The 13,788-nt window shown below is 43.3% G+C and overlaps 1 protein-coding gene across 2 annotated transcripts in view; it reads right to left on the reverse strand.

Annotated features, from left to right (window-relative positions):
• MAPK1 (mitogen-activated protein kinase 1) overlaps positions 1 to 13,788 on the reverse strand; it is a 109,385-nt gene that overhangs the window by 12,128 nt on the left and 83,469 nt on the right. For both annotated transcript variants that reach the window (XM_034989209.1, XM_034989210.1), the window contains exon 7: positions 1,360 to 1,469. In XM_034989209.1, the coding sequence (XP_034845100.1) occupies positions 1,360 to 1,469 (110 nt within the window). The remainder of the gene's footprint in view (positions 1 to 1,359; positions 1,470 to 13,788) is intronic.

The raw sequence follows: 13,788 nt of genomic DNA on the forward strand, positions 1-13,788 counted from the left end.
GGTTTCTTGAAAGGGGGAAAAAGATTCATGTCCATGAGAGAAAAACAAGGAGCTAGCCCTCTTTGAAGGGCAGCTCCATGTGTGGGGTCACACTGGTGTCCTACATATGCCATCCTTCTGGTCTTCCCAACCTCCTAACTGGGTTTGGGGTACCACCTAGGCTTGCGATTAGGACATAGGGGGCTCACAGGTCTAGTCAGAGCCCCAAACCTTACACTCTCCTCTCCTTTCCTGTTATTTACTATGTTGTAGGTATCTGCAAGCTGCCCCCATTATTTCTGAGGGAAGGAGACAAGAGATGGAAGGGGACTGATTAGGAAATACTTCTTTTTTTTTTTTTTTAAAGATTTTATTTATTTATTTGAGAAAGAGAGAATGAGAGAGAGAGAACACCTGAGAGGGGATAGGATCAGAGGACGAAGCAGACTCCCTGCCGAGCAGGAAGCCCGACGCGGGACTCGATCCCGGGACTCCAGGATCATGACCTGAGCCGAAGGCAGTCGCTTAACCAACTGAGCCACCCAGGCGCCCGAAATACTTCCTCTTTTTGATTTCTTCTCTTTATCATCTTCCATTTTCCCCTTTAACATGCTCCACTTGGTTCTCCCCCCTTTTAAAACCAGAGTGTGAAGGCTTGCTGTCTATACATAAGCCTCAACTAGAAAGATCCAAACTTTGGTTTATATTGCATTTTTCTTCATTACCATCCAGAGAATAAAGCCCCAGAAGACTCGAAGAGGCCAGGGAACTGGGACTTTCCTAGAGAGAACATGACACACAGTATCTTTACCTGGCTGTCCAGCATGCTCCAGAGGCCTGCCACATCCATCTCTGGACTCATTTCTCACCACAAAAGGCTCTTGTGTCCCCATCCCCAAGGAGGCACACCAGACACGAAGTCATGAAGCCACAGTGGGAACTGTCCAAGCTGCCCCCCGCCTCTGCTTTGCAATGCCCCTCCCCAAGCAGGCAGTTGGCCTCCTTTCCACCCTCAGGCAGGCACTCTGATTTAGGCACCTCTTTCTGCCACAAACCATGACAATGGTCTCTAGCCTTGGACCCCTTGTTTATCTATGCTCCCCTTTATTCATTCATTTCCGCAGGCCCACCCCTGCTGCAGGTGGCCTGGAGGAAGCTTTCTAAGATAGAAGGGGCTTGGGGGTTGGGGTGGGGAGAGGTTTCAAGCTGTGCTGGCAGCACTAGTCCTCAAGGCAGATGATGTGGGCTACTGAGAGGACCAGGTGTGGCACCATATACCTCTCAGGATTGATCTAAGCATGACATCTGGGCCCTTCCTGGCTGGGCCTGATGCTGACTGATAGATATTCCTGAAGAAGCAGCCAGGAGTATGGGTCTTACCTCATCGCTTGGGTCATAATACTGCTCCAGATACGGATGGGCCAGAGCCTGTTCTACTTCAATCCTCTTGTGAGGGTTGAATGTCAACATTTTGTCCAGTAAATCCAGAGCTACAAAGAGAAAGGTTTTGCAGTGGTGAGAAGCCAAAGGAACATTTACTGAATTACTTTCCATTTCCTGCTTAAGTAAACTTGACCCATAAACAATGGAACTAAGCATCGCCATGGCGAGAAGAACCCGCACACTGGGTGCCTATTATCCCTCTGAGCTTCTTGAGACTATGACCATCTGACAATCGCAGACCCAGGCTCAGAAAGGTAAGTGATCAGCTAAAGACTGAAAGTGGAAGACCAAGGTTCAAATCCAACTCTGCTTACAAAACCTGGACTTTTCCTAAATCACTATTCTGCTTTGCAGGCATCTGAAGGAAAAGTGTTATATATGTATTTCTCTTAAGTTAACTCCAAAGCCCTCTCTGCAATGGCCAATTTATCTTTCAACACACAGAGTAGGCCTCCAAGGTCACAGAAGACAATGGTCACTTGTCCTCCTATGTGGTTTCCAGGTCCTGGCTGAGATCCATGTGTGAAGCACAGGCCCCCTGGCCCACTCTGCAGCTTGACATCTTTCTCCAAAGCCCAAAACAAAGTATTCTCTTTCTCTCATTCTCTTTCTTATTTGTTTGTTTATGTATGTATGTATGTAATCTCTAATCTCTACACCCAACATGGGGCTTGAACCCATGACTCCTAGGTCAAGAGTCACATGCACTTCCAACTGAGCCAGCCAGGCGCCCCCAAAGTATTCTCTCGATCTGGTCAGTAGTCAGCAGCTGAACATTTCTTCTATGTAGAGAGTGGAGGAATAGAAGCAAGTGTGGGATCAAAAGGACCAAGAGGGAGAGACAGCTAATGAATAGCTTACCCTAGTGGCCTCCATAGCTATTGTCCAGGCACTACTTCGAGCCATGAGGAAAGCCAAAGGTCATGGGTGACAGCGGCTAGAACATGGGTTAAGGGAAATGTGACTGAACAGTTCCTGTATTTAGTATCAGGAGGAGGTTTCTTTCTTTTTTTTTTTTTTTAAGATTTTTTATTCATTTATTTGACAGAGAGAGACAGTGAGAGAGGGAACACAGGCAGCGGGAGTGGGAGAGGGAGAAGCAGGCTTCCCACTGAGCAGGGAGCCCGATGTGGGGCTCGATCCCAGGACCCTGGGATCATGACCTGAGCCGAAGGCAGACGCTTAACGACTGAGCCACCCAGGCGCCCCTCAAGAGCAGGTTTCAATGAGAAAGAATACATGCTAGAAAAGACATTATTGCCCTTAAAAAAAAAATGCGTGCTTTTATTTAATGATGCTTAGAACAGTGGTTTCCAATTTAGGTAGCAGGTCCTTTCCTCAAAATGAAGGCTCTTGACAGGGAGTAAGTAAGGAGCTACCCAGCTCTCTTAATTCCTAGCTCACAGCTCTGAGGCACCCCTGAAAAATCTAAGGACTCCAAGGAACAAGTCTGAGAATGTATTCCAAGTCTGAAAAACTACTAGGCGATATAAAGAACACTTTTGTTTTTTTTTTTTTTAAAGATTTTATTTATTTATTTGAGAGAGAGAATGAGATAGAGCATGAGAGGGGGGAGGGTCAGAGGGAGAAGCAGACTCCCTGCCCAGCAGGGAGCCCGATGCAGGACTCGATCCCGGGACTCCAGGATCATGACCTGAGCCGAAGGCAGTCGCTTAACCAACTGAGCCACCCAGGCGCCCTAAAGAACACTTTTTAGAGAACATATCAATAAAATAAACAAAAAATAAATGATCAATAAAATATACAAAACCAAAAATGAAAACACTGCCATCTCAACGAAGCCTTATTTCTTACAGTGATAACTTATTAGATCATCGACCTCATCCACCTGCAAATCAGCACATATCACTTAGTCCTGAGAGTAGAATGGTAAAGGAAAATCATTTAAATCATTTATTCACTAAAAACTGTTCAACTCTGGAGAGCAGCAGGCCAGTACACAGTCTGAATCCAAAGTGCCTGACTGCTCGTGTGCCAGGTAGTCCCCGGGAGAGCACGCAGAGGCAGCACCTTACTGCCTCAGGTGACTGAAAGCACAGGCATGAGAGGATATGTGTGCACGTGCACGTGTCTGTGTGCGTGCCTGTGTGTGCATACTCCGCTCTGGCTCCTACTGTGACTTCCCTTGTTGCATGTCACCCACCCTTAATCTTCAAGACAACTGGGAGATGATAAATATGGTAAACCACATGCTGGACACCTGAGAAGTTCCACGCAACACGGAACTTTTCTCATGTCCACAAACTGTAAAAAAGTTTTTTACATAGTGTACTTCTACAAATAGTCCATTTTCTATTTTTGCCTCTATAATCTTTTCAATACACATGAGTGTACTATAGGAAATTGGGGAACAGTGACATTTTGCTTTATGGGCTAGAGAACTTTCTGGAGCAGAGGAGGCTTTAGGAATCTAGAGTGTTGACTAAAGCACTGTCTGGACAGGAGAGGTATTCATCCTTGCAGCCATGACACGGGGTCTCAGGGGCCCACGAACAGGCTTTCAGAGGCAGCTCTCTCAAAAGTCAGGATAGTGTAGCACAATGGTCAATAACTCAGGTGCCTCTGGCCCCAATGCAAGTCCCACAGAACCCCTGGCAGATGTGTGAACATATGACATAACCACTTGCTGGGCATTACAGTCCTACTATCTGTAACCCAGATAATAAACCTAACCTATCTACTGTTCCCAACCACGGACTGCTCCCCCCACACCATCCCTCTCACCACAAAAGAACTCATCATAGACATTCCCCAAAAACTTTTTTTTTAGATTTCATTTATTTATTAATTTGAGAGAGTGTGAGCATGTGTGTGCAGGGGCACAGAGGGGTAGGAGAGAATCCCAAGCAGACTCCACACTGAGTGCAGAGACGGATGTGGGACTCAATCTTATGACCCTGAGATCATGACCTGAGCCAAAACCAAGAATTGGGCTCTTAACCAACTGAGCCACCCAAGCACCCCTCCCCAAGAACTTTGAGAGATTAGAAGCCATTTGGCCTTTTGCCCAATTAGACACCGTCTGTCAGGAAAAATCCAGAAGGGTCTGGCCACAGTCAGATTCTAACAGCATTAGTTCTCAGCCACTGGGGGATACTTTTCCCCTCCAAATCTTATTGGTACTAAGTAGGGAAACACTTCAAGGCAGCTGGTATTTGGCAGCTTAAGCAGCTCTAAAATAGACCTTTTAGTTCCTTCAAGTTAAATTCTAGGCCCTTAAACTTACTGGCAAAAATCACAAAGGAAGATAGGTTATTTTGCCACCTGAAAAATAACTGGATCTCCAACTCCCTTTTATTGCTAGCGCTATTTCTGCATTACTCACAGCTACAGAGGGGGAGAAGGACAGAAACGGGAAGCCACTGGCAGGTACTGATCCCACAGTCAAGAGTGCCTGGCCTCCCTCCTCCCACACCACACAGCAATCCACTGGCACTGCTCAGATGGCATGAATCACTCTGCCTGTGCGTATGCTTCCTCTGATACAGGTTTTATTTCCCCTAAAAACTGGAAGTCCCTTCAAGGCTGGGATTACATCTGACCACAATCCCTGACTCTCCTTTGTAGCCTCCTTGAACCCACACCTTCTCTTTAACTTCAGTGGGTACACGGCAACATGACCCTGCCCTTCTGTTACATCAGCCTTTTTTCTTTCCCATCTCAGCCCAGACCTGGGTGAGTCATATGATTGGCTCTCTACAGCACCACTGCAGGTCCATCTTACCTATCCAGCACAAGTCTCATCCAAGATCAAAGTTGCAACCTGTCACTCCCATCCATGGCCTGAATTTCTGAGTAGGGCCAGAGAAAAAGACCTGGCTGTTCAAACTGTGCCACTGCAACAATGCTTCTCAAACTTCCCAGTCTTAGAACCCTGCTCTTAAAACCTACTGATGATTTTTTTTTTTTAAGATTTTATTTATTTGAGACACAGAGATACAGAGAGAGAAAGAGAGAGCATGAGCGGGGGAGAGGCAGGGAGAGAGGGAGAAGCAGGCTCCCTGCTGAGCCAGGAGCCCGACGCGGGGCTGGATCCCAGGACCCTGGGATCAGGACCTGAGCCGAAGGCAGACGCTTAACCATCTGAGCCACCCAGGCGCCCCTTGATGATTGATCTTAAAAAGCAGTTAATTCAGCCACAGTTCAAACTGTACAAGCACTTTTCTCTGAGAAAAACCATTGCATTCAGTATGTGGCAGACATGCTTTATGTGTCTATGTTCTCATTTTGTTACACACAACGTGCACAAGACAATGTAAGCAGGGTGGGATGTAATAAAGCAAGTACTTTTTACTGCTCTGTCAGGGACATGCTTACGTGCAGTTGGCACCGGTTTTTAGCTGTGAGGGCATGGCACAGCCACTGCCTTGTCCTGGGTCGAGGTGTCGACAAGTCTTGCTCACCACTGCTTCTGCACCGAAGTGTAGATGGCAGCACAGAGAGAGTGTGAGAACACCTTCGTGTTACTATGAAAATAGTTTTAACCCTATGGACACCCTGAAAGGACTTGGGATACCTCAGAGATGTAAGGAGCACACTATTGAGAACCATGTACCACACAAACTCAAGATTTTTAATCTTATCAAGCCCTCCCCCCCTCCAATGTTCTGGGAAATCTCTGCTCAGCTGCTTTTCTATTCTAAGATTCTTCTCAACTCACACAGCTTGAGTCAGACCCTTCCTGCCATATGAACCTCATTACTCTGTGCAGGTATTACTGAGGGTGCTACCGAGAAAACAGAGGTCCCCAGGAGCAACCCTCCTGGATGTCCTTCCACCAGATTCACACATAGCCTTATTGTAGAAAGAGGAGACCCTCTCCCTGTTCGAAGCCAAACCTCCACAACGTGTAGCCAGCTCCCCCTCATCTGGACCAGTTGTTTCTGTCTGCACTTTCCATTTCCAACTCCCCGTTCACACTGAGTACTTCAACTTTTTTTTTTTTTAAAGATTTATTTATTTGAGAGAGAGAGAGAGAGAGCACACGAGCATGTGCACAAGCATGCATGAGCAGGGGAGGGGTGGAGGGAGAGGAAGCAGGAAAGAAAATCTCAAGCAGACTCTCGGCTGAGGGCGGAGCCCGGTGTGGGGCTCAATCTCACGACCCCGAGATCATGACCTGAGCCGAAACCAAGAGTTGCATGCTCAACCAATTGAGCCACGCAGGGGTCCCTCAAATACTCTTATGTAGTCACCAATGATCCCTTAATTGGAAGCCTCTGTTCCACGGAGACTGCTGAGCATGTCCACTTTCTCATGATGCTATCTACTGCTTCTGTGAAATATGCACTAGTTATTTTCTTTGTCCATCATTCTTTCTGGTTTTCAAGAGTTCCTACTCCTATTCCATTGGCCACTGAAGGTTCATGTTCTCTAGCTGACATGTCATCCTTCTTAGCCTCTCAACCTCCTGTATGATTCCAAATGCCATCTGTGAAAAAATTCCTAAATCTATCTTTAGCCTAGAGCGCTAACCCAAGTTTCAGATTGATAAATACAACTCTCTGCAGGCAATAAAAGAGTGTATAGCTTATGACCTCATTCACAGGGGTCATAATATATAATACATGTATTTACAGGCGCAACTACAGAGTCTGGAAGCCTTTCGAACAGGTTATCTGAGAAATGGAGACAGACTTCTTACACAAATTACACTTTTATTTTAAAAAATAAACAGAAGCAATTTCCATTTCAAACTTCCGTTCACACTGAGTGCTTCAACTCTTTTTTTTTTTTTAAGATTTATTTGGCCACAAAGACTGGTCAGGGATGAATACAAAGAAGCAGTGAGTCCCACAGCGGGGTTGAAACTATCAGGAAACAGGTCACAGTGACCTGGAGCTGCCGGTGGCCATCCTGTCACCACAAGAAAAGAGCTAACTAACAATAAAGACATCAGAGAGGAAGGCAACACTGAACGACAGAGAGGTCCAGATTCTGGTCAAAGTGGCTATGCTCTGGAATCCAAACATCACTCAACCTGTCAAGTTATGAGAGCCAGTACAGCCCTTCTTCAGGCCTAAGCCATTGGCAGTAGGTTCTTGTGAGGTGGAACCAAGAAAGCCTCAAACAGCTGACCCTCTAGTCTGTGAATGACTCATCCAAGATCCCATCTCTCAGCCCCAGCACCCAAAGCCCCATCGCTCAATGTAACCACTGCTAATCTTCTGACAAATTTTGTAGAATTTTTCTCTGCATGTTCTTTTACATGGCTGAGATCATACCTTATATAAAAAAATGCTGTATTATTTCCCCAGTAAATATTGCTCATTAATATTTGTCCATGCTATAAAAACTTTGTAAGAATCACTTCTAGTGACTTTATGATATTCTAAAGCTTTAAGCAGAGGCATCATAGTTTCTTCAACCATTCAATTAACATTTAGCCTTTAGGTGTCCTTAAATTTAATATGCCCAAACTAAAGTCTCAACTGCCACTCTTTAAAATGTTCCTCCTACTTTTCCTCATCTCACTGTTTTCTTCATGTAATTGTGTTCTTGTCCTTTGCTCATGTATTTATCCACTGAGGTCTTAGATTTCTCTCTGTTCTTCAGGCATGACTAATTTAATGATGAGTCTAACATCAATAAACTAATAATTCATGTAACTCTCCCAAAATTACCCTATGAGGTGGGAAATGCAATTTGTTCCAATTTTGAGATGAGGAAATTGTGAAACAGAAAAGTTAAATAACTTGTCCAAAGTCAAAGATTTGAGGTGGTGGGGTCCATCTGAATTCAGGAGGCCAATTCTAGAGCACAAGGCCTAAACCATGGTGCTGAGCTGCCTTAACATTAAGAGTTTTAGGACAGGGATCCTTCAAATGTTTTTCAATTTGGAACATTTTATACCTACTGCTCACACCTATCCAATCTACTTTAAGTTTTAAACTTTTATGTGATCAAATCTACCATTTTTTTCTTATGTTTGTTTTCTTGGTTTGTGTATTTTCACAGCCTAGGAAGAAAGTCTTTCTCCATTCAGAGATCAGAAAAATACTGAATATGCTAAGTATCATTGGCTTTTAATGGCATGATTTTTAAAACTGTATTAAATTATCAATTCTTCTGGAATTCACTTTCAAGTATGAGTAATGATTTAAATTGATTTTCTTCCAAATAGTTATTCAACTAGCCCAGTACCATCTGTTGAATAATAATCATTTCTTCCCCCTCACTGGAGTAATTTTGGAGAGAATCCTAAACTAGACTCCTTTGAAGAAAAATCTACAATACTACTGTTCAAAGGACTCAGCAATAAGAAATTTCTACCAAATATGTGAAAAATATTCAATCTCAGGCTTTTTTTTTTTTTTTTTTAAAGTAAGCTCTACGCCCAACGTGGGACTTGAACTCATGACCCTGAGATCAAGAGTTGCATGCCAGGTGTGCCATCTCAGTCTAATTAAAGAAAAACAAATTAAGGGGTGCCTGGGTGGTTCAGATGATTAAGCGTCTGCCTTTGGCTCGGGTCATGATCCCAGGGTCCTGGGATCAAGCCCCACGTCTGGCTCCTGGCTCAGCGGGGAGCCTGCCTCTCCCTCTGCCTCTCCCCTTGCTCATGCTCTCTCTATCTCTGCGTCTCGAATGAATAAATAAAATCTTAAAAAAAGAAAAAGAAAAACGAATTAAAATGCCACTTCTCCCCCATTTGGTTGGCAGATCCAAAAGTTCAATACCCAAAATTGCTGGAACAAAAGATGTGACAAACTGCCAAACTGCCCTCCAGAGAGGCTCAACCAATTTACATGCTATCAGCTGTCTCTGAAAACATCCGTTTTCCCCACAGCCTTGACCATATGGTGGGTCATCAAACTTTTGATGCTTTCTACTGGGTAAAAAAAAAAAAAAAAGGAATTACTGATCTTTCCATGTTCATATCTCATATAATAAAAATGAGTACCAGGACGCCTGGGTGGCTCAGTCAGTTAAGTGTCTGCCTTCGGCTCAGGTCATGATCCCAGGGTCCTGGGATCGAGTCCTGCATCAGGCTCCTTCCTCAGTGGGGAGCCTGCTTCTCCCTCTGCCTGCCCTCTGCCCGCTTGCACACTCTCTCTCTCTCCCCCCCTCTGACAAATAAATAAATAAAATCTTAAAAAAAAAAAAAAGAGTACCTTTTCCTAATATTTGAGATATTTACACTTCCTTTTTTGTAAACTATCATTAACCGGACTTAAAAGTGCCAATGTTTCAGCTTGAAAGTTTCAGTGTTGTGAGTTCCCTGAAGTCTCCCATTCACCTATTTATGTCATTTTTTTATTAAAGATTTTTTTTTTATTTATTCATTTGAGACACAGAGATAGAGATAGAGATAGAGGGAGAGAGCATGAGCAGGGGGAGAGGCAGAGGGAGAGGGAGAAGCAGGCTCCCCACTGAGCCAGGAGCCCGATGCGGGGCTCAATCCCAGGACCCTGGGATCATGACCTAAGCCGAAGGCAGATGCTTAACCATCTGAGCCACCCAGGTGCCCCTCTATTTATGTCATTTTTGCACAAACCCAGACTATTAGCTCCCTGCAGGCAGGTAATCAGTTTTATTGCTGTTCTAAATCCAGGCCTTGGAACCCTGATGGCACAGAACACTCAGATCTATTTATTAAATAAATGAATTCATGCATGTTATAGTAAAAAACTAGAAACAACCTGGTGGCAGATTAAATATGGCCACAAATTCTTTGCAACTCCTCCCATCAATGGGTGGATTTATTTCTCCACCACTTGAATCTGGGATGACCTTGTAATTTGCTTTGACCAACAAACTGTGGCAGAAGTATACTGCTATTTTTTTATTTTTATTTTTTTAAAAGATTTTATTTATTTATTTGAGAGAGAGAGAATGAGAGCACATGAGACGGGGGAGGGTCAGAGGGAGAAGCAGACTCCCTGCTGAGCAGGGAGCCCGATGTGGGACTCGATCCAGGGACTCCAGGATCATGACCTGAGCCGAAGGCAGTCGCTTAACCAACTGAGCAACCCAGGCACCCCAGTGTACTGCTATTCTGAGACCTTGCAGTTTCTGCTCTTTCTCTTTTGGAATATTTCTGCCATTAGAAGAAGCCCAGTTGGGTCTACTGTAAGATGATAGGCAATGGCACAAAGCAGAAGCAACTGTAAGATGTGGTGAGGCCACCTCAGACCATGCAACTTGAGGCAAGCTGAGCAGACCCACTTAGATGCACCCAGGCCAATGGACTTATGAACAAATACATGGTGGTCATTTTAAGGCCCGACTGTGGAGTAGTTACACAGCAACAGATAACTGAAGTGAACTTCAATGCCCAATATGAGACTGGTTAAAGACACTATGAGTCATCCATACACGGGAGTAATACGTAGCACTCTTTGTAACTAGGGATACAGAAAGATCTCCAAGATATATAAATGAAAAAAAAATCAGTCTTAAGATCTCAGAATCTAGACCTACAAATTCCAGTGGTCTGAACTTTCATATGACCCTGTGATGCAAGTACTATTACTAACTCTATTTTGTAAAATAGGAGGGGTGGCTCAGTTGGTTAAGTCTCTGACTCTTGATTTCAGCTCAGGTCATGGATCTCGGGGTTCTGGGATTGAGCCCTGCCTCAGACTCTGAGCTCAGGTCAGAGATTCTCAGCTTGAATCTCAGCTTGAGATTCTCTCCCTCTCACTCTGCCCCTCTCCCGGCACGCACGCTAATATAAAGACCGAAATCTTAAAAAAAAAAAAAAATTAAATAAATAAATGGGAAAACTGAGTCCCAGAGAGGTTAAGTAGTTTGTCTAAAGTTCACACAGCTAGTAAGTGGCTGGCTATGAACGGAAACTCTGTTTCTGTTAGAAACCGTGTTTCTAACACATGATGCTATATTGCTCACTCCAGCACTACCAACTCCCATTTTTCCACTTTTTTTATTCTATTCTATTTTATAACCCCTCCCTGCTTCATTATTTTCATCCAAGGCCTACATTTCAAAATTAACTTTCTGGATTTTAGTAATGTTAATTATTATCTAAATGAACCAATCTCAAAGTCCATAGCTTTAACCTAAGGACAATAAGCTAACTAAAAGTCTCAAATAATTTGATACAAATCACAGCTAACAATAAAAAAGAGTGAGGAAACAAACAGGAGGGAAGCCTGGAGGTCTTTTTATTCTAAAGTCTTAATTATGCAGTTTTGTTATGTATTAAAAAGGCAACTTAGAAAGTAAGATTTAGGTGACATGCTTGGGACAACACAGAATACAAACCAATCTAATCAGTAACCTATGCAATGCAAATGAAGGTATAATTTTTTAAAATCTTACAATTATAATGCATTGTGTAATTACAGAATTGTAACTAAATAGGTAAAAGCTGTGCGCACCTTGGAATAGCAAACGTTAAAGATTACTTTGGGATTCTGGTAATTAAGGGTGTTTCTTTTACCTACTCTTTCTATACTTTCAAACTGTCTCCCATGATAACACACTATACCTTTATATCAAAGATTTTTTTTTAAGATTTTATTTATTTATTTGACACAGAGAGACACAGCGAGAGAGTGAACACAAGCGGGGGGAGTGGGAGAGGGAGAAGCAGGTTTCCCGCGGAGCAAGGAGCCTATGCGGGGCTCGATCCCAGGATCCTGGGACCATGACCTGAGCCGAAGGCAGACGCTTAACGACTGAGCCACCCAGGCGCCCCTGTATCAAATATTTTAAAAGATAGTTCCTCCAACATCAAAATGAATTTAATTTTAAACAACCAAATGTTTCTGAACCTTGACTCAGATCAGTACATAAAACAAATTCAACATCGAAGCTGACAGTTATTAAAGTAAACATATACAGACATAAGAGCAAAAGTTAGAAAAAGCTGAATTTCCAAAAGAAGACTGGATGACATGTTGTTGTTTTTAAGTAGGCTCCATGCTTAACTTGGTGCTTGAACTCACCGCCCTGAGGTTAAGAGTCACATGCTCTACCGACTGAGCCAGCCAGGCACCCCTGGATGAAATGTTTTAAAATCATTAAAGAAAAGCCAGATCTATGTATTAACATGGAAAGACACTCAGATACAATTCTATTAATAGTGACCTTTAGGGAATAATTATAAAAGAATTTCACCTTTTTAGTTGAATATTCCTAAAACTTTTGAATTTTTACCAAAAATGTTAGCTTATATAATAATTATTTATAGAAAGGAAATTTTAGGTAAAAATAGGGATATGTATGAAGATAAAGAAAGCTGTGGAAGAACAAGCACCAAGGTGCTGGCAAGCTGCTCTCTCTCTGGTTTCCCATTCTGATTTCTTCTTCCACTTTCAAGGACCCCTGTGATTATACTGGGCCCACTTGAGATAATCCACGACAATCTCCTCCTTCTTAAAATCAGGCGAGGGCGCCTGGGTGGCTCAGTTGGTTAAGCAACTGCCTTCGGCTCAGGTCATGATCCTGGAGTTCCAGGATCAAGTCCCGCATCGGGCTCCCTGCTCAGCAAGGAGCCTGCTTCTCCCTCTGACCCTCCCCCCTCTCATGTACTCTCTCTCATTCTCGCTCTCTCAAATAAATAAATAAATCTTTAAAAAAATAATAATAATAAATAAAATAAAATAAAATAAAATCAGGCGAAAGCAACCTTAATTCCATCTGCAACCTTAATTCCTCTTTGCCATGTCACCTAACATATTCACAGATCCTCGCGATCAGGATGTGGACATCTTTGGGGATGGGGTCATTACTCTGCCTACCACAATTCTGTAATAGTATAAAGTCTTTAAAAACAGCCACCTATTAAAAAACAAAAAAACCAACCACCTAATATATTTAACAGATACATGCTAAATAGGCCTAATGGATAACATAATTATTAAACAAAGTTAACTTAAAATATAAAAGAGTAAAATGAAATCCATCACCTTTTTCTCTTATAGATGAGGGCTCTTGGTAATTTATCTAAGAAATCTTTGTCTAACCTAGAGTCATGAAGATTTTGTTCTGTTTTCTTCTCAAAGCTTAATAGTTTTAGGCCTTATATTTAGGCCTATGTTCCATTTTTAGGTTTTTATTTGGGGGGGGGATATAGATGTCTAATTGTTCCTGCACCATTTGTTGAAGAGACTGATACAAGCAATAATACTAATAACTTTTGGGGTGCCTGGGTGGTTCAGTCAGTTAAGAGTCCGACTCTTGATTTCGGGTCAGGTCATGATCTCAGGGTCGTTGAGATGGAGCCCCGCATCAGGCTCATGGAGCCTGCTTAAGATTCTCTCTCTCCCTCTGCCCCTCCCTGCCCTACTTGCATGCTCACGTGTGCACTCTCTCGAGGGGAGGGGAAGGGAAGGGATGAGAAGGGGGGAGGAAGGGGAGGGGAGGGGAGGGAAGGGA

The sequence above is a fragment of the Mirounga leonina genome, unplaced genomic scaffold, assembly GCF_011800145.1.
Source record: "Mirounga leonina isolate KUSES-001 unplaced genomic scaffold, KU_Mleo_1.0 Mir_481, whole genome shotgun sequence".
NCBI lineage: Eukaryota > Metazoa > Chordata > Mammalia > Carnivora > Phocidae > Mirounga > Mirounga leonina.